At 37.3% G+C, this 25,177-nt stretch overlaps 1 protein-coding gene across 1 annotated transcript in view; it reads left to right on the top strand.

The window, feature by feature from the left end:
- Positions 1-25,177, top strand: part of kcng2.L (potassium channel, voltage gated modifier subfamily G, member 2 L homeolog) — an 86,339-nt gene that overhangs the window by 41,771 nt on the left and 19,391 nt on the right. Inside the window, exon 2 of the mRNA XM_018267839.2 lies at positions 12,061-12,887. Within this exon, the coding sequence (XP_018123328.1) occupies positions 12,129-12,887 (759 nt within the window). The 5' untranslated portion in view covers positions 12,061-12,128. The remainder of the gene's footprint in view (positions 1-12,060; positions 12,888-25,177) is intronic.

The raw sequence follows: 25,177 nt of genomic DNA, 5'->3' as shown, positions 1-25,177 counted from the left end.
CATTCTGGATAATAAAATCCATACCTGTAAATAGATTTAAATTGTATTAATAAAATGTAATATTGCAATGGTTTTCTTGTCCCCTCGGCTTTTAGAAATGTAGTAGTTAATGACATATCTACAGTACATTTCCTCAGGAATGTGATATGATCAAATATGCTTTGGTAACCGACAGTGGTGACTGCTGCACAGAAGCCAGTTGGAAATTATGTTTTTATATGCTTCACAAGAGGATTAGTCTCTTAGAAACCTCATTTTGCTAGATAAGAAAAATTGTCAAGGCTAAAGTCCACATTTGGACTAATCTCAATATTAATTGCAAATAGATGAAGCAAAGTGCTGGCCATATATACATGACTATAAATTACATCACCTTCTTGCCTATATCAAATATTGCTTTTCAAGCTTTCCATTGCCCTTCAGCCATTCTTTAACCTGAGCAACAGCTGTAATGTTAACTAGGGATGCACTGAATCCAGGATTCGGTTCGGGATTCGGACAGGATTCGGTCTTTTTCAGCAGGATTTGGATTCAGCCTGTTTATGAGCAAACATCTTATTGGTTGCATCTACAAGTATTGAACGTTCTGTAAACTATTGAAACATTTTTGTTGCTTAGAGATCATAGCTGGCTATGAAACATAGAGAATGTAGTGAATAACTTTTTATATTCACTGTAAAAATGTATAAAATAAAAATTATCATTATGCCAAGAAATGATTCAATTATTGTTAAATCACAAAAGAATAAACAATACATTGTTAAGAATCAGAAGCGAGCAGATAACATAATGTTCTGAATAATACTTTCATCTTTGATTCAGCAGACTTACACCTGAATGCACTTACAGGAGTGTTCTGTTGTATTACTTACATGTTCAGCAGTTAATTGTTTTTTCCAAGACAGTAATAATCTGACAGCACGAGAGGTACGTATATGAATCCATAATTAAAGTAAGATTATGTTCATTGTCTCTGTACCTTCTTAATAATACTTTGGTCAAAAGTAAGTGATGAAACAGAGTGGTTCGTACTGAGATAAGCATAAGGCTTTATGGAAATCATTCCAGATGTCATGAAGCAATTAGCTGGATCGTGGGATTAACTATGGACTTTGTTGTTATATACTGTACTTATTATAAATCCACTGCATTTCCGTAACGCTTGGATGCCGGAGATCATAATAAGTCTGTTGTCTGAAATTAGTTGGAAGCATTTAGATTGCTCCCATGTCCTGTGTATGCAAATATGAATAAGAGTCTGTCAGACTCTTCCCAGGCACTTTATGTTAACTTGTTTTTATGTTATTATAATGTACCAAGACAATCAATAGCCTTGACATCAGGCTTAGAAAGTTGAAAGTTTTTATTTGAAACATATGTATATTTAATGAAAACTTTGGCGCTTCTTACAATAATGCCCATTATTGTATCATACATTCTTTTCATTGCTATCCTTTAATTAAACAAATGGCATTAAATCAACTTTTAACCAGCTGTGTAATGCTTTCTGTAACTTATCAATGCTGTTGGTGCAGTGCAGTACCTTTTTTCTGCTCGGTCAAGCAAGGCAAAAATTTCAAAGAGCAGAAGAATTAGAAAACTCTTATTAGTTCTAGCTCTAGTTTATTTCTGTAATTCTATTTTGCTTTCATGTTATAGCTAGGTACACTGTGCAATAAAGCTTCTGTTAATCAACTATCACCTTGTTATACCCAGAAATACTGTAAATATATATATTAAAGTAGAAGTTAATGTATAAATCTCATAGTTGTCATAGTGCTTGATATACAGTACACTCATTTTTTGGGGCAGGATGAGGTAACAGAGTACCTGTGTCTTTTTTACCTGTCTGTATCCAGAATGTTCCATATCTGATATTTGAAATACTACTTCATATATTTAATGTAATAAAGTCCAAAGCAAAGAAATGGGGTTGGTGGTCTGTACAAAACAATGAAAGTTATATGTCCATTTCCTTCCTGGAATAAATGTTTTGCAGTCAATCTGCTGGAGTTCCTTTTCCTTTCAATCTTTGATGTTTTATTTATTTAATGTAATAAAGCAAAATAATAATCGACATTGCCCCTTATATACATTCATTTCTTGTTTTTTTTAATATAAGAGCCATGTTGTGGAAGTCTTTTAGTTTAGACCTTTGGCTACCGCCTGTGAGGCAGAAACCTATCTAATGGCAGTGAGAATACTGAAGTGCATCAGGCAGAAAAATTTTTTTTACTTGGGGGTTTATTTATTATCATTATAGTATGATAGTTAGTTGCTTAGTGAAACATTGCCGAGGGTTTTGGTTTTGTTTTCAATACATTCCAGCCCATAAAGTAATTATACAAATCCATTCTCCACATATGCAATGTGCTACAGGGATTCAGCATTCAGGTAGCTATTCAGGCATAGCCCTGCTGCTGAACTGCATTAATACTTCAAAGCAAATAAAATCTGTAGCAATTTATATATTGAATTCCTCAAAGCAGTCAAAGACATACTGACAAAGTGACACTTTATCATCTTTAAAAAATGTGTTACATTGTTAAAACTTTCCTGAGCATCAAGAAAATGTTAAAACCCTCCCTCTGGAGAACATGCCTTTTCCTGTGGACCAACATTTTGGCTTTTGAACCTAGTATTGGAGCAACAGGTAAAATATGTTTTCCACAAAGAGTGTGTTGTGATACTTAGGGGCAGATTTTCGCCAGCGTCGGCTTTGCACCCATCACACCACTTCGCCAGTTGCAAATGCGCTATGAAAACACTAATTCACTAACATGCAAAGTTTCGTCCCGGGTGTCGAATGCTGGCGACTTTTCGCTAGCGTTACTTCGGCTGTGCGAGCATTTCATAGCGAAAATGTGCTAGCATTCATTTGTGCCTAGCAACTCTTCACTAGTGATCTTACGCTTAGTTCAATTTACATCGGGTGGGAACTTTAAAGTTGTATGGAGGTCTTTATTATAAATGTTGCTGCAAATGGTTTAAGTTACCGGCTTTTATTACACATGTCCAGGGAACCTTAATAACGACAAGAGAGTTAATATAATGTTATAATATTAGTTCTAGCTCTAGTTTATTTCTGTAATTCTATTTTGCTTTCATGTTATAGCTAGGTACACTGTCCAATAAAGCTTCAGTTAATCACATGAGCCCACTGTAAAAATAATGTTCCATATGTTATAAAATGTGTGGAGAAAACAGATTACCCAAAAGAGTAAGTTAGGACTTTTGCAGCCAATCCCGCTTAAAAAAAGGAAAAGACGCCAGTGTTTTTTGACCTTTAATGCATTTATGGCACACAGGATATGATGTAAATGACAGAAGATTGTGGAAGATTTAACTGCTTTATAGCACTTCAGCTGGTCTGAGGTGGCAAAGGCAACTGTGGCGAAAGAGGCAGCGTTCAGTAAAATCCTCATTCCGCCTGCCGATAGAGTGCAAATGGCCGCTATCGACGGTCTGTTTCGCTAGCAAATTGGCGCCTGTTAGTAAATTGGTGATGTCCCTGAGGCAGGGGCGATCCTGCTCAATTTGCCGCCCGAGGCGCCCTTCGTTTTTTACCGCCTCCCTACGGCACTCACCTTCACCACCAGACGGGTCCACGTCGCTAGTGCAGAGAGCGCAATTGCGCTCTCTGCACTAGAAGAGCGGAATTTCTGGGTTGAATAACGGAAACTCGGCTCTTAGTTACCAGGAGCCGAATATTTGTTTGTCTTTCACATGTTTTTATGGTGAATGTTTCTGGACGTTGGAGGGGTTTTTCTTTTTTTTTTTTGGTCATGTGGTAGGGAGTAAATCAGTTTTTAAAGAATGTTGGATTTGAGATTGAGGAATTAATTTTTTTGGATAAAAATGGTTAATGTATTAATTGCCCTATAGACTGCAGCATTGTGTTTATATAAGATAATACAGCAGCTTTATAACAGTGTCCATTATTGGAAATTGGAAGTCTTCATTATAAAAGCTACTTCTTTTAGGCCCAGGTCATACAATTTGCTTTCCAGAATGTTCATATATTGATATATTATCTTGCCATTTTTACCAACCTGCTGATACTAAGCGCTGCAAATGTTTCTTTTCTGAGCATATATCTTGTGATTCACCGCATTCATTACCTGTTAAATATAGAGCTTGCTGTGGCAATATTTGACTATAAAAAAATATATAAAAATGTCAGTAAATTTGGCAAAGATTCCCTTTTTAGCAGCTGTCAGTGCAGAGCACAGGCAACTATAAAAATCAAGTTAGTGATTATATGCAAGGCCTACTGATCTTATTAACAGGTGAATGTCAATAAGGAAATTGCTAGCTTAATATGTCTAATATGTCTAACTGTGACATTTTAAGAGAAATAAATAAAACAAAATGCAAATATAACTTTTATTTGTTGGAAGTTCAAGTATCCAAATACATTTTTGTGTTCAATTTGGACAAATGGTTGAAGGGGGAATATTTTCATTGTCAGTATCACATGTTTTTCACTCTTCAACTCAAATGGAAATTTTCACTCAAATACTGGTTGAAAGAACCTTCCTTCATGTATCCAAATACATTTTTGTGTTCAATTTGGACAAATGGTTGAATGGGGAATATTTTCATTGTCAGTATCACATATGTTTTTCACTCTTCAACTCAATGGAAATTTTCACTCAAATACTGGTTGAGAGAACCTTCCTTCCAGCATCACACGTGGTTTTGATTCTTCAGCTTCAATGTAAATTGTCCCCTGTGATACAGGTTGAGGGAACTTAACTTTTTTTCTGAAGCTTATTTAGGAAGAATGTTGCCATCAAAACATTAAAATTACTCGGCTAGCTCAAATTTAGCATTACTTCCTTTCCAACGATGATCAACTTCCATTTGACAAAGCAAGAAATCCGACATGTCATTAAAATGCCACTAAAATAGTAGTATTTCAGTGATATCTTACTTTTCTACCATTTCTACTTCAATATCATACTGACAATACAGAATATTTTTGAAAATGCATTTATTCATAACCAGTGTCAACATAGATGGAAACAGATGAATTGTATTCAAGTAGTCAATATTACTATTTTTCATATTTGTAGGCAGAAATACTGTCACTCATAAGATGTTTTCTAGAAATTCACAGGGCCGCATTTGTATTTGTGGCACACCTAGGCTGCTTGGTGTCCGCTCACTTCCCATTTCCCCCTTTAATTGCACGCGCACTTTCTACTCTGCCATCTCTGCGGCTTTGTGTGCAGGAGATTAGAAGAACTATCAAAACTTAATTTTCCTTAGGCCCAGAAATGCAGGGGAGGTGGCCCTAGGCAATGGCATCTTCATCTTTATCAGTCTATCGATAATAATTGATAACAGTTACTCTTTACAGCCATACACAACGTGGACTAGCCTGGCATTTCGACAATGAAAGCTACATGTGTATTAGAACAACTTAGAAACCCCACAACCCATTAGTAATTGTTAAATGTCTTCCTAGTACCAAAAGGAATATGAGTATCTGGTGAAGTTTATATATTGTCATGGAAACCTGTCCAGAGAGTTTAAAACCAAATCCAACTTAACCTATGCCCTAGGAGACAAGGGAAGAGTTAAATTGGTTAAATGAACAGTAACAGCAAAAAATTTTAAGTATTTTAAAGGAATATCATGTACTGTTGCCCTGCACTGTTAAAATGGGTCTGTTTGCTTCAGAAACACTACTATAGTTTATATAAGCAGGCTCCTGTGTTGCAATGGCAGAAATTGAAAAAAGGCTATATGGCACAGATTTAAGGTACTACCTGGTTGTGTATATGCAATGTGTATATTTTTATATGAATGTATCAGAGATATTCATTAGTCCATTCTGCTCGCTATTTGGGTTGTCCATTTGTAGTACTATTCAGCCAGGGCACAATTTGCAAAATAATTTCCATCCTCCCTGCTTGGTTTTCTACCAGGTTATCCAGTTTCCTCCAACACTTCGAAAACATACAGACAGGTTAACTGGTGTAATGCTAGTTAACCAGGGAGACAGGTGGTAAGTACATTTCAGTGAACAAGGTCACCCCTGACAAGCCTGGTCTTCACCGACGCCCTTTTGGGGGCAGGACCAACAGGGAACCTGAACTAGTCAATGATACTCTGGGTACAGACAAGGAGGAGGCAAAATCGTAGTCAAGGCCAGGCAGAGTTTGGGGCAGGCAGCAAGGGTCAGAGTAAGTAACCAGGCAAGAGTTGGAACAGCACACACAAACAAGGCTTAGACAGGGACTGTATACACAGAAGCCAGCTTGGGCGAGGAGGGGTAAGGGAAGGAGCTATTTAAAGGACAGGGCACCAATGGGAGATGAATGGACGTGACAGGCAAAGACGTGAGCCAATGGGCGCAGAAGATGCACAATTAGGCGTCATAACGGATGCAGGCGCATGTTCCTTTTACGAGAATTAGCCAGACACATATGCACCAGAAGAGGGAACACCTTTCCCTGCACCTGCCAGTCAGTGTGCAAAGGTAAGAGAAGACAGGCAACCGTCTGAGTGGGTTACAACTGGCCTCTGATAAAATTGGCCCTAGTGTGATGTGGGTGAATGTGATAAGGACCATAGATAGTTTTACTGTTGCAGGGACTGATGTGAATGATTTATAACCTGCGTAAAGTATCTAGGGTAAAGTATGAAAGCACTATATAAATAAAAGATAATAATAAGCTTTTTCAGTGTGCCGAGGTTAGTATAAGTAATATTACTTAATATTACTACAATCTTGGGTATGGGTTAACTAGGCATATAAAGTTTCAAGTTTTATGTCATGTAAATTGGTGAGATGGATTATGTTCAATTATTTTAAGCAGTCACACACTTTGATCTGTAAAAGCTATTTAGAAATGTTCCACTGGTTTATTATTGCCAGTAATTATGATTAACTCATTTGATAAAGCAAATGTAATGAGGTACAGTATGGCAAATGTGATTCCATATTTATGAAGCAGGAAAAAATGATTACAAAATGACCTGTTTTCATAGAAATTCTACACATATGGTTTACATTAGAAAATAAACATTCAGCAAGTTTTTTTTAATGAAAATATATCTTAAAAGTTAGTATTAACTTTTAATTGGAAAAACAGTTCATTAAATGAGAAAGGAATTTCCCCCAAAAATATAGCTCTGCATTTCACAGGGTTGCCACTTGTATGGCTTTTCTTTATGCTGTCTTTCAATAAACCATCTGAAACCCAGACAAAAATCCTCCCCCATTCTTACCCATGATGTCCTTTATGACACTGCTTCATGCCTAATGTCACAAGCCTGCCTCTGAAAGCCATCTTTGCACCCTGGCGTATTTAGAAATACAGGTGCACCAGTGCAGTTACTAGTGATGCATATTATTTACCACCAGGAATTCACTTTATCTCCAGTGGGAAAGCATTTGGAGTAGATTAGTCACCTACAGAACAGATTTGTTATTGGTGACTAATCTCCTCATCTACCACTGCTTTAATGAAGAGGTTAAAAAGAACCTGTAGAGAATTGGAGAATGAACCTTTCACAACCACTTTAAATGGCCATTCAGTCAATTCACTCTCCATGTACAAATAACCCCACCAAGACCAAAAGACCCTAGATTAGAAAGCAAACATTTATGTGGCAATTTTTTACATTGTAAAAAGCAAGAATCTATGTCCAGCATGAAGCCATGTTGATTGTTAACTATAATGACATTCCCCAGGAAATAATTTTGAATACAATCTCTCAACAAGCCTTCATATACAGTAACTTCCCACTACATATGTCAAACTAACAGGCCTATAATTGCCAGGCTAAGACCACAATCTCATTTTAAACACTGGAATTGCATCATCTTTTCTTCAGTCCATTAGTACCGTACCAAACAGGAAGTCTGAGAAAATCATACTAATAATAATAATGGCCTGGCTAAAACCAAACAAAGCACTCTAAGTACTTGTGGGTGTATTCCATCCAACCTTGGAGCCTAGTTCACATTATTTCTATTTAAATATTTGATCAACATGTGCTGTGTGACTGTCTGACAATTTCTTGGGGCTAGCCCTTCTCTAATGTACTGCAGCGTGAGTCCTGCAATAATGACTTATCTATTGTGTATACAAAGGGAAAATAGCGTTAAAGTACTTTTGCCAAAAAGGGTGGACCAGTGTTTTCTCTAAGGGAGATGGTCTTCCCATATTTTGGAGCTTTTTGCATAACAAGTTTCTGGATAATGAATCCTATGCTTGTAGTGTACTTTGCTCTGCATAGTATTTTGTAATACAGCGTACCTATATTGCTTCCAGGCACTTTGGAACTTGGCAGTGAGTGTTGCAGATGACGAATGTCCATTAGTTAGCAACTTCCTATAGGCAATTCATTGTAAACTAACCAGTTATCTTTGAAGGTAGAAAATCAGCCTGGCCTCCATATAACATAGTGTTTGGGTTGGACCGAGGGATCATGCAGGAATTCAACCACAATTTTTCTAAAATGGGTACAATTGCACATTGGCACAATTTTTTCAAGGTACTCGAATCGATATATGGTTCTGCACTTCTTCCACCTGTTTGCCAGTATGTCCATCCTACCTTTTCTACTGAATGGTGAGCCACTGCACCTATTTACACAGGGAAATCCTGGACCTAATTTCCACCCTGTACTTGGTAGGAGCCAGCTACAGGCAAATAACTATAATAATAATTAATGCTGTTGTAGATGCTGACCCCTTATCATTTCTTTATACGTTATATATATTTATATTAGTAAATGTATTGCCACTAGTTCAAATATTGGGCCAGATTCAATTCAGTGTGAAAAAGGTTTATTTGAAAAGTCATGGACGAAATTCATGCACTTTAATTTAGAAAAAACTTATCTTTTTATAATGTGAAAACTTTGTTGAAATACGTATAAGGGGAAAAAACTGGAAGTGAGTTTGGCGAAAAGTTTTTTCCTCCTCGAATTGAGTTTTCACATGATAAACCAGGAGATTACTTTTTCTCACTGAATTGAATCTGGCCCATTGTATGAATATAAATAGTAATCAATAATTACAATTTATTAAAGAAAAAAAGGAAACAAACATTATTCCCTGGTGTCAGGGAATAATGTAGTACATGCTAATAAAATAGCATGTCAATTAAGTAGTCTGGGAAACCATTCATTATTCAATTCAATATGTAGTAAGCAGAAGAAATATGTATTCAAAGGATGTATTGTATATTTTTCAATAGACAATTTGCTCTCAGTTGTGCAGTAAAAAGGCATCATTTTAAATGTTAAAATGCAGTGGAAAGATGCCCATCACTGTTCACCTGTGCCAGCCTGGTCTGCCTGTGATTATAAGGACCATTGTATTTAAGAGTGGCATTTACTATTGTTTTTTTTTTGTTATCTTAAGCATTTATTACATAAGCTGATGCTGCATGACGTTTTTTGGTAGGAAAATTGGAAGAGGTCATTTTTTGCCTGGGTGAGGGAGACTACTGTAACTATAATTTTGAGAAGAATAAATGTGATATTCTTCTTTTCTGTGAATTAATTGATTGGTTGATCAACAAGGCTACCACCCACTTTTTATATCTAGGAAATACATGGCTTAAGGTTTTTTCAAAAAATGTTTAGGATATATTTAATCATGCTATAGTTTTCATCGTGGGCTATCAGTGGGGTTAGGGGTGTTTTAACAACGGTTACTAAACATGCAAAGACCAGTAATACCATAATGTGAAAACATTGTTTTAAATTTAAAGGTTATAACTATGTGTCCATCAACTGAAAACTACACATTTTTCGGCAGCAACATCCCTATGTAATATGAGGTTTTTATCCTATAGGTATTTATATATACACTTATACCTATATATGTTGCAGCCTATATATGTTACAACCTTGTGGGAACTTGTATAGAATCACCTATGGTGAAAAGGTAGCTTATTTTTCTAGCAATTTAGGGTAAAAGTACATTAAAGTGCATGAAAACCTTATAATTTTTTTGGTGTAACAGAAAGGTGAATCAATAAGTCAATAAATTATTCAGACAGATCCACCTGGGCTTCTGATTGATCTACTCTGTCTGGGGTCCTGTGAGAATATCTTGATAATGGGCAGTCTTGTTGGGGACATGTCTGAGCCACATTGTCCCAGCAGGCATGTTATGCAATGTTTTTTTTTTTATATTCTTAATTTTTCCTTTTACAGGTGTACAACAGCTAAAAAATAAAAGAATAACACCAGTTTACATTGCATATAACATTTTTGCTTTGACAACTTGTTGGTGCAACAAAAGAAAAAGAGAGAAAGAGAAAAAAGGGGAAGAAAGAGAAATTGGGTGAAAGACAGAAGGGGTAGAAGAGAAAGTATTTAGTCCATCCTTTTGTGTTTGTCATTTTGTTTGAGCGTTTCACTTTTTTCATTTTTGTTGATGCAAATTCTGCATGTTATCTGTTTTGATATCATCCCTTGTTTACAGGACTTCTAGTGTTATAGCTTGTTTATATTCTGCTTTTTTCTTTTTTTTTAATGAAGTGGAATGTTCATTTTTATTTGATACTAGATATACAGATATGGTTACTAGATGATGACCAGTAGAGAAACAGAAAGACAGAATGACATAGAAAGAGAAACAAATTCAGGCAACAATCTTGAATACTCTTATAATATAGTACAGTATCATGTTTCTGTTTTTTTTTTAAACTATGCATTGTAGGAGATTGAATACCCTTTTTATACCATTTTTTTTTAAAAAAGTGTCCTCTTGCTAATCCTAACAGGGAATATATGTATATTGAATAAGAGAGTCACTGTTTCTCATTCCTGTTTGTCAGATACAGATTGTACTATATATATATATATATATATATATATATATATATATATATATATATATATATATATATATATATATTCATGTGATTAATAGAAATCATTTAATATGATGCTTCAAAGAAAATCTTTTTGTTTGTTCAGCACAGAAGTATAATTGCATTGTGTGATGGAAAACTGAGGAAATCAATGAATTTACTTTATAGATGTTACTATAACAACACCAATTAAAATAAATCAAATCATAATTAATTTACTATAGCAACACCAATTAAAGCAAATCTATTCTTAATTTGATTCCCAACATCAATTCCATTGGTGTTACACCAGTTGTAGAGGGCATATTCAAGGGTCCCTTTAATTATTTCTCAGGGGAAAGTCAAACCTCAGCTATGACCCTGTGATATCTTTTTTTTTCCTGTCATTCCTACAAGCAAATTGGGTAAACTCGAATCCTCTAACGGCTCCCTTCAGGTAGCTACTTCCCTGCACCTACGGAGTGGCACCATTTTGAAGGCATATATGAGAAACCAGAACTGCCCCTTTCCACCTCTTATTGTAGAACCAGCAGTGGCAAAGTTCTAGTATATTCAAAGTCATGGGGAACTCAACTAGGTTTTTTTTTGTTTAATTCAAATGACCTTTATTACTTTTGTTTCTGTTGTTTTAATGTGACATACCTTCTTAGGAGGTTTTGATCATAACAGATATGAAGCTTGGATAATGTCTTTCTGACTTTTCCCATTCATCTAATGGTTACTCCCTTTTGAGAAATGGGAGTAGCAAAGTGTACAAGGAAATACATTGGCAGCATTGGCTGGATCATGAGCTCAACCAAAGGTTCATTAGGTTACAATAGTGTCAAACAGGCAAATAGGATATTCACCTTCAACCATATTAAAATAAAATGAACATGCTTAAAATATGTGCTGACTCATATGTAAAACATGGATCATATATATTCAATAGGAACAGCAAGTCATTCTGTCCCTTTAATAATGAAATACATATAGTCATTGAGCCCTTCATTTATTTAACTACTACTTAGACTTTAGTTTATCCACAGATAAAACTAGCTAAACTCATAATTTTTAATGATTACAAGTAAATGTTTTATAAGGGTATGGGTTTAGAACTGAATAAAATGCATTTTAAAATACAGTAGTTTCATATTTGCAGTAGACATAACATTTTTCACCATAAACACATTCAGTTAGAATGGCTTACAAATTCTTTATTTTTCTGCAGATCTGCAGCAGTTTCGGTTGCTAGAGATTACCTTCTGGAAGGAGTGGTTGTATCAATGAAGAAGACCAATGTATCAGGAAATGGCATTACTAGCAGGGAAGGCAGAGTCAGACTTCACTTCCTTCAGAGTGAAAAGCTTGGAGAACTTTTGTGAAGTCCGTACAAGGAAAGGGGCGTTTTACAAAACAGCTAAGCTTCTCCGTCCAGGTGAGGAGCGATATAATAGAGGGCAATTGGAAGACAGAACACGACATGTTATTATTAATGTAGGGGGCATCAAGTACAGGATTCCATGGACCACACTGGAAAACTGCCCTTTGACGCGACTTGGAAAGCTAAAAACCTGTAATAACTATGATGAAATATTGGACGTTTGTGATGATTATGATATCAATTGCAATGAGTTCTTCTTTGATCGCAACCCATGTGCCTTCAGGACTATAATGACTTTTCTGGCAGCTGGGAAACTGCGAATACTGCGGGAAATGTGTGCTCTGTCTTTCCAAGAAGAACTTATATACTGGGGAATCGAAGAAGAACAGCTGGAGTGGTGTTGCCTAAGAAAACTGAAGCAAAAAGAAGAGGAACTTGCTGAAGCCAAGATGTATGAAGGGGAATTTGGGATTTCAAAAGAGAATTCACAAAGTGCCTTGCAAGACAGTGGCCGTATGGCTCAGTGTATGAAGCATCTCAGGGACATGGTGGAGAACCCTCACTCAGGGATCCCGGGGAAGATATTTGCCTGCCTGTCAGTCTCATTTGTGGCCATCACAGCAGTCAGCCTGTGTATTAGCACTATGCCTGATTTTAGAGAAGAAGAGGACAGAGTAAGTATTTACTTTACTTCCATTAATGGTTTTAAGTAAAGTCTTGGATGTATATGTAAAAGATTAATTAAATGTGGCTGGGTTCAGGGTGCTGATCATTACTATTTATATGACCATGCTTGAGATAATCAATACTCTTATTTTTTTAAGCAAAGCATAAATTTAAACACCCGATCTTGTGTGCTGCATTAAGGAAACTTGTGGAACTATCTATTCCCTTCATGTTTGGTGATTTCTCTCAGTAATGATGATGCAATTAAAAGCATAACAATATAAGTTAAATATATACATAAGGCCAGCAGGCGCTCCTGCAGATAAAATCGCTGGGGTATTATAATCACTTTTTGTAATAATAGTAGCCTATAACAACCCGTCTGTTTGTAACAATTACTGATATTTTAAATCTGACATGTCAAATATTTAGTAATAATTAACATATCAATTTAACCCCATCCTCCTTTCTTAGAGGAATAATGTGAAAACAACAGCACACTCCATATACTATTTGCTAAAAAATTTATTTACATTAACTAAACAGAATGCATTTTAATACAAGCCATCTATATTTGACTAAGGTGGAATAATTGCAGCTTCAGAGCCCCAAGTTATGAACATTTCTTTGTACTGCTGCTTGTCTATCTATATACACTCTCTTATAGGTAATATAAATACAGTTTTTATTAGAGAGTTTGAAAACTGTACTGGGAGTTCTGTTACCAGTAACTGGGATATCTCTGAGAGTTTATTGCTGAGGTACCATAAAACCAGGCCCGGAAAGGCCCGGGCTTAGGGCGGCGAAATTTTAGGGGCGGAATGCTGCCCAGCTGCTTCTGTGCCTGAGAGCGCTGCACTGGGGACTCAAAGCTGCCCAGTGCTTCTGTGCCTGAGAGCGCTGCGGCCGGCACTAGGACCCTGTGGCTTGTGTGGGAAAGATATGCCCAACTTATATACATGATAGGAAAATGTAGGCTTTATATGTCCTTTAAACCTATATGTAGAAATAACTAATATATTGTTCTGTTTGGTATCAGTGCCACTGTCAATTATGAATGGAGACAAATTATTTGATTTTAAAAGTCATGTCTTTCAAATTCAGCATTTCAAAAAAACATTTAGAGGCACTGGTATAGCACCAAACATCAGCATCATGCACTTATTTGGAGGGTTGATATTAATGTATATAGGCAAATTTACTAATGAATGGTAGAGTGCAAAGAGTACTGCAGTTTTCAGAGGTACGTCTGTCAGCACCACATTGATGAAAAGGGGGTAAAAATATGGAGGTTTGCATGTGAATTTGCATGTAACACTTTTTGTAAATGTTTGCATCTATCAGAGATACCAGAAAGAGATACATATATATTTAATATGTTTAGTTTAGAGCACTACAGCTTAATGATTTAACATTGAGGTAATGGTGTAAATATGGCCAATTAACCTCAACGGGGTCAGTCACAAGGGGTAGTATAAAAAGGCAGGAGGAAAATGACACATTTGTGCATATTTGATACTGGAGCTCTCCAGATTCTTATATTTGAAAGGCATCAGCAAACATAATTAGTTATATTTTCAAGGAAAAAAATCAATTTACCTTGAACAACAAGCTTATTAAATGTTGCCCTGGAGTCCTTCTCATTTATCTGCATGAGACTTTGAGAACAAGTTGCATAAAACAAGATTGGAATGAACTGCTCCCCAGAAAGGAATAAATACGACTTGCTTATTAGAAAAAGTACAGTGGGGCTTTCAACACATCATATAACACAGTCTATGGATCAATTAAATTATGGAGTGAGAGAAATACTTTACAAGTGTCCATTAAAAGTCTGTCATGCATCTATATTCCCTTCTTCTTTTAACTATTTGATACATATAATAATTTATAAGTAAACAGGTAGAATTCACAGAGAGACCCAGCACACATCTAGCTCTGAGCACACAAAGGAGACTCCTTACTGTGAAAAAAAAGAATGATAGCCCTAAGAAATATGTAAAACTCGAATGCGCAGCAGTGTGTATTTATACAAATGAAAATCTAGGTTGAGTAATAAACCAAACACCTGTTAAACCCTTATAACCCTTGATTTTAACACTATGGATTGGCCTTGGTATAAGATGAAACATAATAGTTATCATGCTACCAATATTCAAATATACTGTATGTATTTGAGCATGTCTTGCACAGAACAAGCAGCTTAGAAAAACACAAGGAACACCTTACAGGAGGTTAAGGTGCAGTTTGAGGTAAAGTTATTATTAAGCGTCTCACAAATACCCATTTTCAATAGAAAAAAGTATTGCCATTCAATAAACAATGTATATACACTTTCTCTATTGTGTATGTAAAAGTGTGGCACTATATCTTGAAGAAACAAATGGGGTGTAAAGACTGAACTGTGAAACATCTTGGACTCTCTAAGGACTGGATAAGGACTTTTTTTCATTTGCAATGAATAGTCACATGTTACATAGTTTGTGGACTTCATTGATCTCCACCCACAACTACAACCCTCCCCCGTCCCTGTGTATTATTATGGGTCATGATCAGGCTTGAGACTACATTGCATACATTGCATTGTATTCATCTACTAATGGAGCCATTAAAGCACTTTTGAAGCACTAATACTGAAGTTGTCAAGAGTGAGTTTATTGTCATTTCATCCATATACGTTTGTACAGTACACAGTGAAACAAAACAACGTTCTTATAGAAACATGGTGCTACACACAACATAGATGTACCGGACACAGACAAAAAGTGCAAGTGCAAAAATATGCAACTCCTGCAAGACAGGACAGCACAGTGCAGGGACAGGACAATACAGTGCACACTCAGCAGATGTAATATGTTAAGTAAATAATGCTAAATGTCAGACATGATGGGTGTATCATTGTGATATGAGAGTAGTAAGAACATGATAAAGAACATGATAAAGTGCAGATGTGCTCATGGAGAACAATTGTATCCAATAGCTATTTATTTATACAATGGCATGCAAGGTCAGATGGAGTGTGTGTGTGAGAGAGATGTATCCGGTCCCTGAGTATTCAGGAGCCTTATGGCTTTGGGGAAGAAACTGTTACACAGTCTGGTAGTGAGGGCCCTAATGCTTCGGTACCTTTTTCCAGATGGCAGGAGTGTGAACAATGAGGAGTGTGTTGGATCAGCCACAATGCTGGTGGCTTTACGGATGCAGAGAGTGATGTAAATGTCCGTGATGGAAGGAAGAGAGACACCTATGATCTGCTCTGCTGTCTTCACTATCCTCTGTAGGGTATTGTGCTCTATGACAGTGCTTTTCCCAGCCCAGACAGTGATCCAGCTGCTCAGGATGCTCTCAATAGTCCCTCTGTAGAAGGTTTTGAGTATGGATGGTGGGAGATGGGAAGGAAGTATAGGTGCTATTGGGCTTTCTTGGCTAAGTAGCTGGTGTTGTGGGACCAGGTGAGGTTCTCCGCCAGGTGGACACCAATGAATTTGGTGCTTTTGACGATCTCCACATTAGAGCCGTTGATGTACAGTGGCAGGTGGTCACTCCTAGTCTTCCAGGATCTCCTTTGTTTTGTCTACATTGAGAGACAGGTTGTTGGCTCTGCACCAGTCTGTTAACCGCTGCACCACCTCTCTGTATGGTGACTCGTCATTATTGCTGATGAGACCCAACCCGGTCGTGTCATCAGCAAACTTTATGATGTGATTTGTGCGGTGCGTGGCTGCACAGTCATGCGTCAGCAGAGTGAACAGAAGAGGACTAAGCACACAGCCTTGAGGGGCTCCGGTGCTCAGTGTGGTGGTTCTGGAGATGATGTTTCCAATCCTGACTGACTGAGCTCTGTCGGTCAGGAAGTCCAGAACCCAACTGCAGAGGGAGGTGTTCATTCCAAGCAGGCTCGGCTTTTATATCAGATGCTGAGGAATGATAGTGTTGAATGCTGAACTGAAGTCTATGAACAGCATTCAAACATAGGTGTCTTTTTTGTCCAGATGAGAGAGGGCCAGATGGAGGGTGGTGGCTATTGCATCGTCTGTTGAACGATTTTGACAGTATGCGAACTGTAGGGGGTACAGTGCTGGTGGCAACAGAGTTTTGATGTGATTCTTGACAAGCTTCTCAAAACACTTCATGATGATGGGGGTGAGTGCCACAGTCATTGAGGCAGGACACTGATGACTTCTTCGGCACAGGGAAAATGGTGGTGGTTTTGAAGCACTTCAGGACAGTGCAGGTGTTCAGGGAGATGTTAAAGATGTCCGTGAAAACATGTGCCAGCTGATCTGCACATTCTCTTAGCACTCTGCCAGGGATATTGTCTGGTCCTGCAGCCTTCCGTGGGTTTACTCTTTCCAGAGTCATCCTCACGTCAGCCACCGTCAGACGCAGTGCCTGGTCACTAGGCAGAGTGATGGTCTTCCTCATTCCTGTGTTGTTCTGTGCTTCAAACCGTGCATAGAAGTCGTTCAGCGCATCTGCAACCGAGGCGTCACTGTCACAGGCAGATGGTGTTGACCTGTAGTTTGTGATCGCCTGGATGCCCTGCCACATGCGCCGTGTGTCGCCATTCTCCTGGAAGAAGCTGTGTATTCCCTGAAAGCAGAGTCTCGGGCCCTCAGTAAGATACGTACCTCTTCAGTGAACCACGGCTTCTGGTTGAGGCATGTAGTGATGCACTTGGAGACAGTGACATCATCAATGCACTTTGTGATGTAGCTGATTACTGATGACGTATACCAATCCAAGCTAATGTAGTCGCTATAGGTTGCAGCTTCCCTAAACATGTTCCACTCAGTGCACTCAAAACAGTCCTGATGAGCAGTCATGGCTCCTGCCTTCCATGTTTTCACCTGCTTCAGAACCAGCACTGATGAGGCCTGTATGCTGGAATTAGCATAACAGAGATTTGGTCTGAGTATCCGAAGTGTGGACGGGGCTCTGCTCTGTACGCACTGGAAATGTTTGTGTAAACCTGATCCAGTGTGTTTGGCCTTCTCGTAGCAAATTCCACATGCTGATGGAATTTAGGGAGCACTGACCTGAGATTCGCATTGTTAAAATCTCCAGCGATGTTAATCAGTCCATCTGGGTGAGTGTTATATATGTCCGTGAAAGCACCTTGTGGTGTGCTATGGTGTATTTTGAACGTTAAACAGGACAAGCAGCTTGTCTTAGGTTAGTAAAACGGTCTGCCTAAATATCAAGCTTTTATTGAAAGGCACAAAAATGAATGCACTGTTGTGCCCATTAAAAAACACAAGAGATATTTCCACTGTGCTACTCAGCCCTTAACATTAGTCTTGTTACATTAAAAATAACAGCATTGTGAATACAGTCCACCCAGGGATTCCCAAATGCAAAATCTGGTTGGTTTGTGATGCTCTGGAGAGATTACATGGGAAGGCAATGGTAGTGTTGCCATTACTAATATTAGGATGGCAGAATCTGGGATTGTGGGGCAGAGAAAATTAAGTTATCATTCCTATCATCCTATTATATAACCTGTTTTTAAAAAAGGATACAGTTCTTTTAAGAGATATATTTGGGATTTTTCAGTGAAAAGGGATGCACCAAATCCACTATATTAGGATTCGCCCTAATCCTTTGTGAAAGATTCAGCCAAATACTGAATCAAATCTGAACCCCAATTTGCATATGTAAAGTAGGAAAATGAGGGGGAAAGAGAACCATGTGTGCAGTGTGTGGTTAAAAAATGCGATTCCCATGTTTGGATGATGAAAAGTCACGTGATGGTTTCAGCCAGGCACTTTGCTTCGGATGAATCCTGCTGAAAAAGGCAAATCTTAGCTGAATCCCAATCCAAATCCTGCATTCAGTGCATCCCTAAGTGAGAATCATATATTTTCATCAGGATAAATTGTCAGTTTTTTTTATATAAAACCTTGAGAACTAATTATAAAGACTATTTTTATTATGATTTTTTCCCTAGGGTTTGGTGGTTTGCAATGCACTTCAAAGTCACAATTTCTGTCAAGTATATGTATATATAAATGCTATATCCATTGTAGAAGCCAAAATTATGCACCTTATACATAAAGACTTGATGCTATGAAGGAAAATAACGACTATTTCTGACTTACTTATTGGATATAAATTTTCCTGGCCCCTATTAATGTGTTGATATTATGAAAGCATTGAGAAAAAAACAGGCCTAAAGCAAGACTCATACAAAACTATGCACCTCTACAGCACCTAAAGCTAATGATGGGCTAAAATCATTCCCACACAGTATGGAAAACCGCTACTTACTTTGCAAAAGTTTTTAAACTTCTTTAATACCCCATTCATTGTGCACAGGCACAATGAATAATCCTAACTTGGAGGCTGTTGCTGGATTTGAACCCAGGTCCTGGGGATGTCTGGACATTTCACTGTACTACAGGGGGCAGTATGATCCTGTGTCAATTTAGAAGCGTTTTGCCTTTTTACTTGGGCTCAGTAGCACTACATTATCTTGTAGGTGCAGCTTCAATTTAATTCTTCCAATATCATGAGAAGCAAGCCTTTTCCAAGTGTCTGAGCCTTTGAGATTTGTGCCTGTTCTGTTTAGCCTTGACCTGTCCTGTTTCTTTAGTTCTTTTGCCCACTCCATCATGATTAGTTTATTTCCAAGTCCGGGTTCTTAGATCCCTTCTAGACCTCTTACCTAAAATGCCTAATGCCTTCCCCAGCCTCAGGGATTCACCTGAACAGATTCACTAACTATGTTTTATAGTGCTTTTACCAAATCATGGAACTTCCCAGTTTTTTTAGCAATCGTGGGATTAAAGGGGTGTTCAACTTTAAGTTAACGTTAAGTATGTTATAGAATGACTAATTCTAAGCAACGGTTCAATTGGCCTTCATTTTTTATTTTTTATAGTATATGAATTATTCGCCTTCTTCTTCTGACTGTTTCAAATGGTGGTCATGACCCCAACTAAAAAACAAATGCTCCGAATGGCTACAAATGTAATGCTATTGCTACTTTTTAATATTTTTTTATATTCAGGTCTCTCCTATTCATATCCCAGTCTTATATTCAAATCAGTGTATGGTTGCTAGGGTAATTTTGACCCTAAAAACCAGATTGCTGAAACTGCAAAATGGAATAAAAAGCTAAATAACTCAAAAAACACAAGTAATACAAAATGAAAACCATTTGCAAAGTGTCACTCTCTACATCAAAATAGTTGTCACTCTATACAGTACATCAAAAAGTTGTTCACCTTTAAATTAACTTTAAATATGTTTGCAGTTTCAGCAATTGGATGCTATGGTCCAAATTACCCTAGCAACCATGCATTGATTTAATTAACAGACTGGAATATGAATAGGAAATGGCCTAAATAGAAAGATGAGTAATAAAAAGTAGCAAAAAGATGAAGGAAAATAATTCAAAAACTGAAAAAGAAAAAATGAAGGTGACTTGAAAAGTTGCTTAGAATTAGAATTCTATAAGTTAACTTAAGGTGAACCATCCCTTAAATTTAAAAGGTGAACAACCCCATTAATGAAAGGAATTAAATCCTGCCTGCTGATAAACTCCTGGTATAACGAAATCCTCCTTATCTGTAAAATTAAAACATAGTCTGCAGCTGCAGCCCGGAGAGGCTTGTTTGTATCCTCAAATGTTATCTAAACGAAATTAGCCTATAAAAAATTGTGACTTCGCAAAGCCATAGTTGAACTCTTCTGTGATACATTTCATTCTGTGTGGCCGAATAAAGCACAAATAAAGCATCTGTTATGCTAAAAGCCTTATCAATGAGACTTGCTATACAAGATAAGGACCATTTATATACTTAACTGTGCACTCTCCTGCTTTTAAGAGATAAAAGAATATAAAGATATAAATATAAAGATATTTTAAATGAATCAACACTACTCAAAATTTCAAGTGGTGCGTGAGACCAAAAAAAAAACACAATTTGATGGCTTAACTTCACAAAGTGTCTCATAAATTGCACATGGTACATTTACTTCTTAATAATCTAATTTTTATTTACTTGAGATCCCCTAAATCAATGAAAATATATAAATATAAGATAAGGTTCCAGTAGTTAAAACTACCAACAAGAGATGATTATTTCATTTAAAAAATTTCATTTTTATATTACAAGAATAGGCAAAGTATATTTCCCATGTATAGTGCTCATTTTAAATAAAGGTGTATATAGGTGTATACTCCCCCTTTAAGATTTCTTTCCCAACAAAATACTATATTGTATTTAAAAAAAACAAAACATTAATTATGAGTATTAGTATGTTGAAATAAACATTTTACAGAGGATTAAACTTTAGTTTTAGGCAAAAGGTTTTACAAAGGAGGGACTAAACCTCTCGGAATACTGATCCATACATAGTAGGGGTGTTGAAGGGGGTGAAGGGTCGTTGTTTTTTAATCTTGATATGTCGCTGGTCACAGTTGAACGAGTCTCAGTGGATAAAAGGAAATATAACGACTAACATGCTCATTTGCAGTTATAGCTAGTCTAATAGGATTTTAGTGTGATTTCAAGCACAAACTAATTCGTAAAACAGGATGTATGCAACAATTAACATATCCCCACTTAAAGAACATCAGGCGATGAGTAATTATATATTGTTTGACAAGTCATCTGAAAATCTGGATTTTACTTTGCAAACTAGAATTTATTGTTGGAGACATCCCAAGCCAGCTGAAAAATAGATATAAATAGAAGAACGAAGCAGCCCCTACTGTTGTGTTCTTATTGTTATAAAAGTAACATTACTTTTCACAAACTCTTTTAATAAATTAGAATCTCTTTGAGTAACTAGATGAACTAGGACCAAAAATGTTCCATTGCACAGTTGGAGTAAAATGTAAGTTGGTGCAAGTCTCGGTGACAATCCCAAGCTCAAACAGTTTTGATTGCAAACATTTCTTTTCATTAGTGAGTGTGCTACTTTGATGACAGCTGATCACAAACCTCACAGATATGAGGGCTCTGGATAGGTAGGTGAGGTTGTCACCTTAAATGCCCAGCAATGATGACTCAGTAGCTGCTATGATGACTCCATTGTGCTGTATTTTTAGGAAATGCTGACCCCCAAAATTCTGTCAGCATAACAGTTCCCGAGTGCCTCAGTCAGTGTGATACTCTGTACAAACTCACGTGCACACTCAGGTCCTTTCTCCAACGATTCCGCTCGGTGCACAGCTCCTCAGGGAGACGGCCCTCCCAATTTTCAACTATAGAAAGCAATACAGGCCCCCTTCGTCAGATGGGAACGCCCCCGAAACGTTGTGACGCAATAAACGTACCAGGGGTTGCACCCCGGTTTGAATCGATTTGTGTGCCAGCCTGTATTGCTTTCTTCAGTCAGTGTGATACCCATTCAGCATAAAGGGAAGTGTCTGACGGTGGTTTTTCAACATTTTCATCAACTTGATGTTGCTTGTGATTAAAGGACAAGGTAACACATGTACAGTTGTTTATATCTTATCTCCCGTGAAGAAACCCTCTCCTAAACCCCACAACCTACATTTCCTAATAATGCCTGGTTTCCTCGTAACTGTTACTAAAATGTAACTGCACCACTCACACTACCCAGTATTGTCCCATTTTTTGTACCTGTTAATAGGGGAATTCCGGCTTCCAAACCAAAATTTGATAAAGAGGCCCACACAACACAGAAACCCCTAATATACCCATACAAAAAGTATGAATAAATGTCATTTTCTATGCTGTAATCCAGCTATTTAACGGTTCTCCTTCTGCATCATTTGAAGTCCTGGCAGGGAAGAAGGAACTAAACACTGATGTTACAAATTGTAACAACTTCCCCACAGGTTACAGACAGTGTGCAGGAACTACATAACCCACAATACATTGCACTGTGATGTTCTGTTCCTTATTGAAAATTTGGGGTTTGGAAGATACAGGCTAAGGACATCTGGCTGCTGATATAAAGTAACAGTAGTCAGCCAGCTCAACAAAGTAGTCCGACAGATCAGCAGGGGGCTAGGCTTAGGGAACTGTTCCAAACCATTAAAAAATCATGAAAAGGCTGCATATTTTGTATTTGATGTATATTGCAAAGTTGCTTGAAATAATATTTACTTTTCAAAAAGTTAAGTTTGTGTGGAGTTCCCCTTTAAAGTCAGGACCAGATCGCTATGAGATGATGGCTGCCAACCCTGCTGCCCTGCTCTTTATTTTTAGGAAACAGATATGGGTGAATTAGGTGCACTTGGAACTACCTTTATAAATATACTATGGCACAAATCAATTAAAACATATATATGTATGGGCTTCTTTGTCCTTTAAACAATTGATTTGATTAAAGCAAAACAATTTTGAGCGATCTTCTTCCTCTTTCTTCTTGTGGCTGCGCATGCGCATTAGAGTGAAAAGCCGATCTTTAACTAAAAAGTCAGCTATTTCGTTCTACTGCACATGCGTCTGCCCTGGGAAATTTGAAGAAAGAAGAATCCAGAAGAGGATTGCTCCGTGGTGCTCGCTGGAATAACCCCGAGCCGGTGCAGTTTTCTGCTGATAGGAGCAACGGCCTGGGGTTTCAGGTAAGTAAATACAATCACTTGGGGGTGCCTAACATTTGGCACCCCAAGTGGAAGAATACTTTCCTTCTCCTTTAACCTCAGCATTAATCTTTCAGCCTCTCTCTAAGCTAGAACTTTCAGAATTCCCTTTGCCCTTCCAACATTACCAGTTTTAAAAGTCTGGACATTTTCATCAGAGCTCTATATCTCAGCAGCTGTATCCAGTCATAAACCCCATTCCAGCAAAAAATACTGCCCACTTTCTGGCTAAACAAATTACTTATTGGGTGAATGTTTTAGAACTTTATGGATTCATGTATTTTGAATGATAAGTTTAAGTTGTTGTTGGTACTGCACTAGACCTGTGAGCTATCTTTATTTTATTACTTTTTTATTGGTTCAGAGGATCATTTTTGAGGAAGCAGCCAGGCTTGGAGCAACCTTCCAACATCATGTATCTACAAAATAGGGAAAGTTCTGAGACATGCAATTTTTACATGCCACTGGAAAAGATGGCAGTTAGGTGTTCCTGCTTCTGGGTCATGTTGTGTTGGTCGAGGTTCACCAAATTATATATCTGCACTGATCCTTTTAGTACCTTTTCATTCATGCAACCCGCTCACAACTAGCAGTAACACTTATGTGAAATAATAATTCTGATTCTGACATAAAGTTTCCAGCTGTTACCACAGCCCTCACATTTGCTGTCCATCAGTCATAAAATAATGAGTTCTATTAAATGGTCAAAGAACATGTTGAGTGGCACTTTTAGTTTTATGCAGGTGCAATTGAGGGACTTTAACACTGCCAGAAATACAATGGAATATACATACATACATAGGACTTGACAGTTGCAGAATACAAATGCCAGCTGAAATGGAGTAAAGGGTTTAAACAGAGAGTTAAAGTTTCCATGTTGCTGCAGAATTGAATATTGGTACTGGTATAGCATGTATTATTTAAGCACTAAGGAAAGCAGGAGAGTAACATCAGTTAAATGACTTTAAGGAACCCCCAGGGTTTTTTTGCAATGTGAGTTCCCAGATGAATTTTCTTTTATTTTTTGGCTGCATTTACAAAACTTTTAGAAATCTTCTTAGCTTATTGTGCAAAATAGGAGAAGCTGATTATGCAAAACATTTGATACCCAATGTTGCCCACTGTTCATGTTGGTTGATACACCATAGGTGCTCTGTAGAATAGTGAATAGAAGAATATAGTGAAGATGAATTCTTTAACTGTAACTAGCAACTACATAATTTCATATTAACCCCTTACAGGCTGCTAAGCACTCCACCAATGAAGCTTGGACAGTCGAGAGACAGAGAGGGAAATATTAAGACCCTAGATGATAAAAGCCTGCCATAATATTTAATTTGTGACCTACTTGTTATATCTGGAGGGAAACCTATTGTACAAATAAGGTATAGCCAAAATATATAGTTGTATACTAGTATTTTATTGTAAATGTCACCCTTGTCAGGTAAGAGACAAGTATTTCCTTGAATAACTTCATTCTTTTTCAAATATTCTCAGCTCAAAGCAGAACAGAGGAGATTTTGGATACAAAAAATATATGTCAATTAGGCTAATTCCTTGCTTTATAATTAACTGAACCTCACTTTAGAACTCATCAATATGTAGTCAAATTTCAAGGCGGCAATGGCTTATTATATAATGTTTCCCTCATTGAACACAGAAGGAACAATGATTTATGATAGATGTACCATCTGGCAGTGTTAAGATATCTTATAATCAATACTTGGTTTC

This window comes from Xenopus laevis, chromosome 6L (assembly GCF_017654675.1).
Source record: "Xenopus laevis strain J_2021 chromosome 6L, Xenopus_laevis_v10.1, whole genome shotgun sequence".
Lineage (NCBI taxonomy): Eukaryota > Metazoa > Chordata > Amphibia > Anura > Pipidae > Xenopus > Xenopus laevis.
The sequence above is the reverse complement of the archived record's forward strand: the minus strand, read 5'-3'. Positions and strand labels throughout refer to the sequence as shown.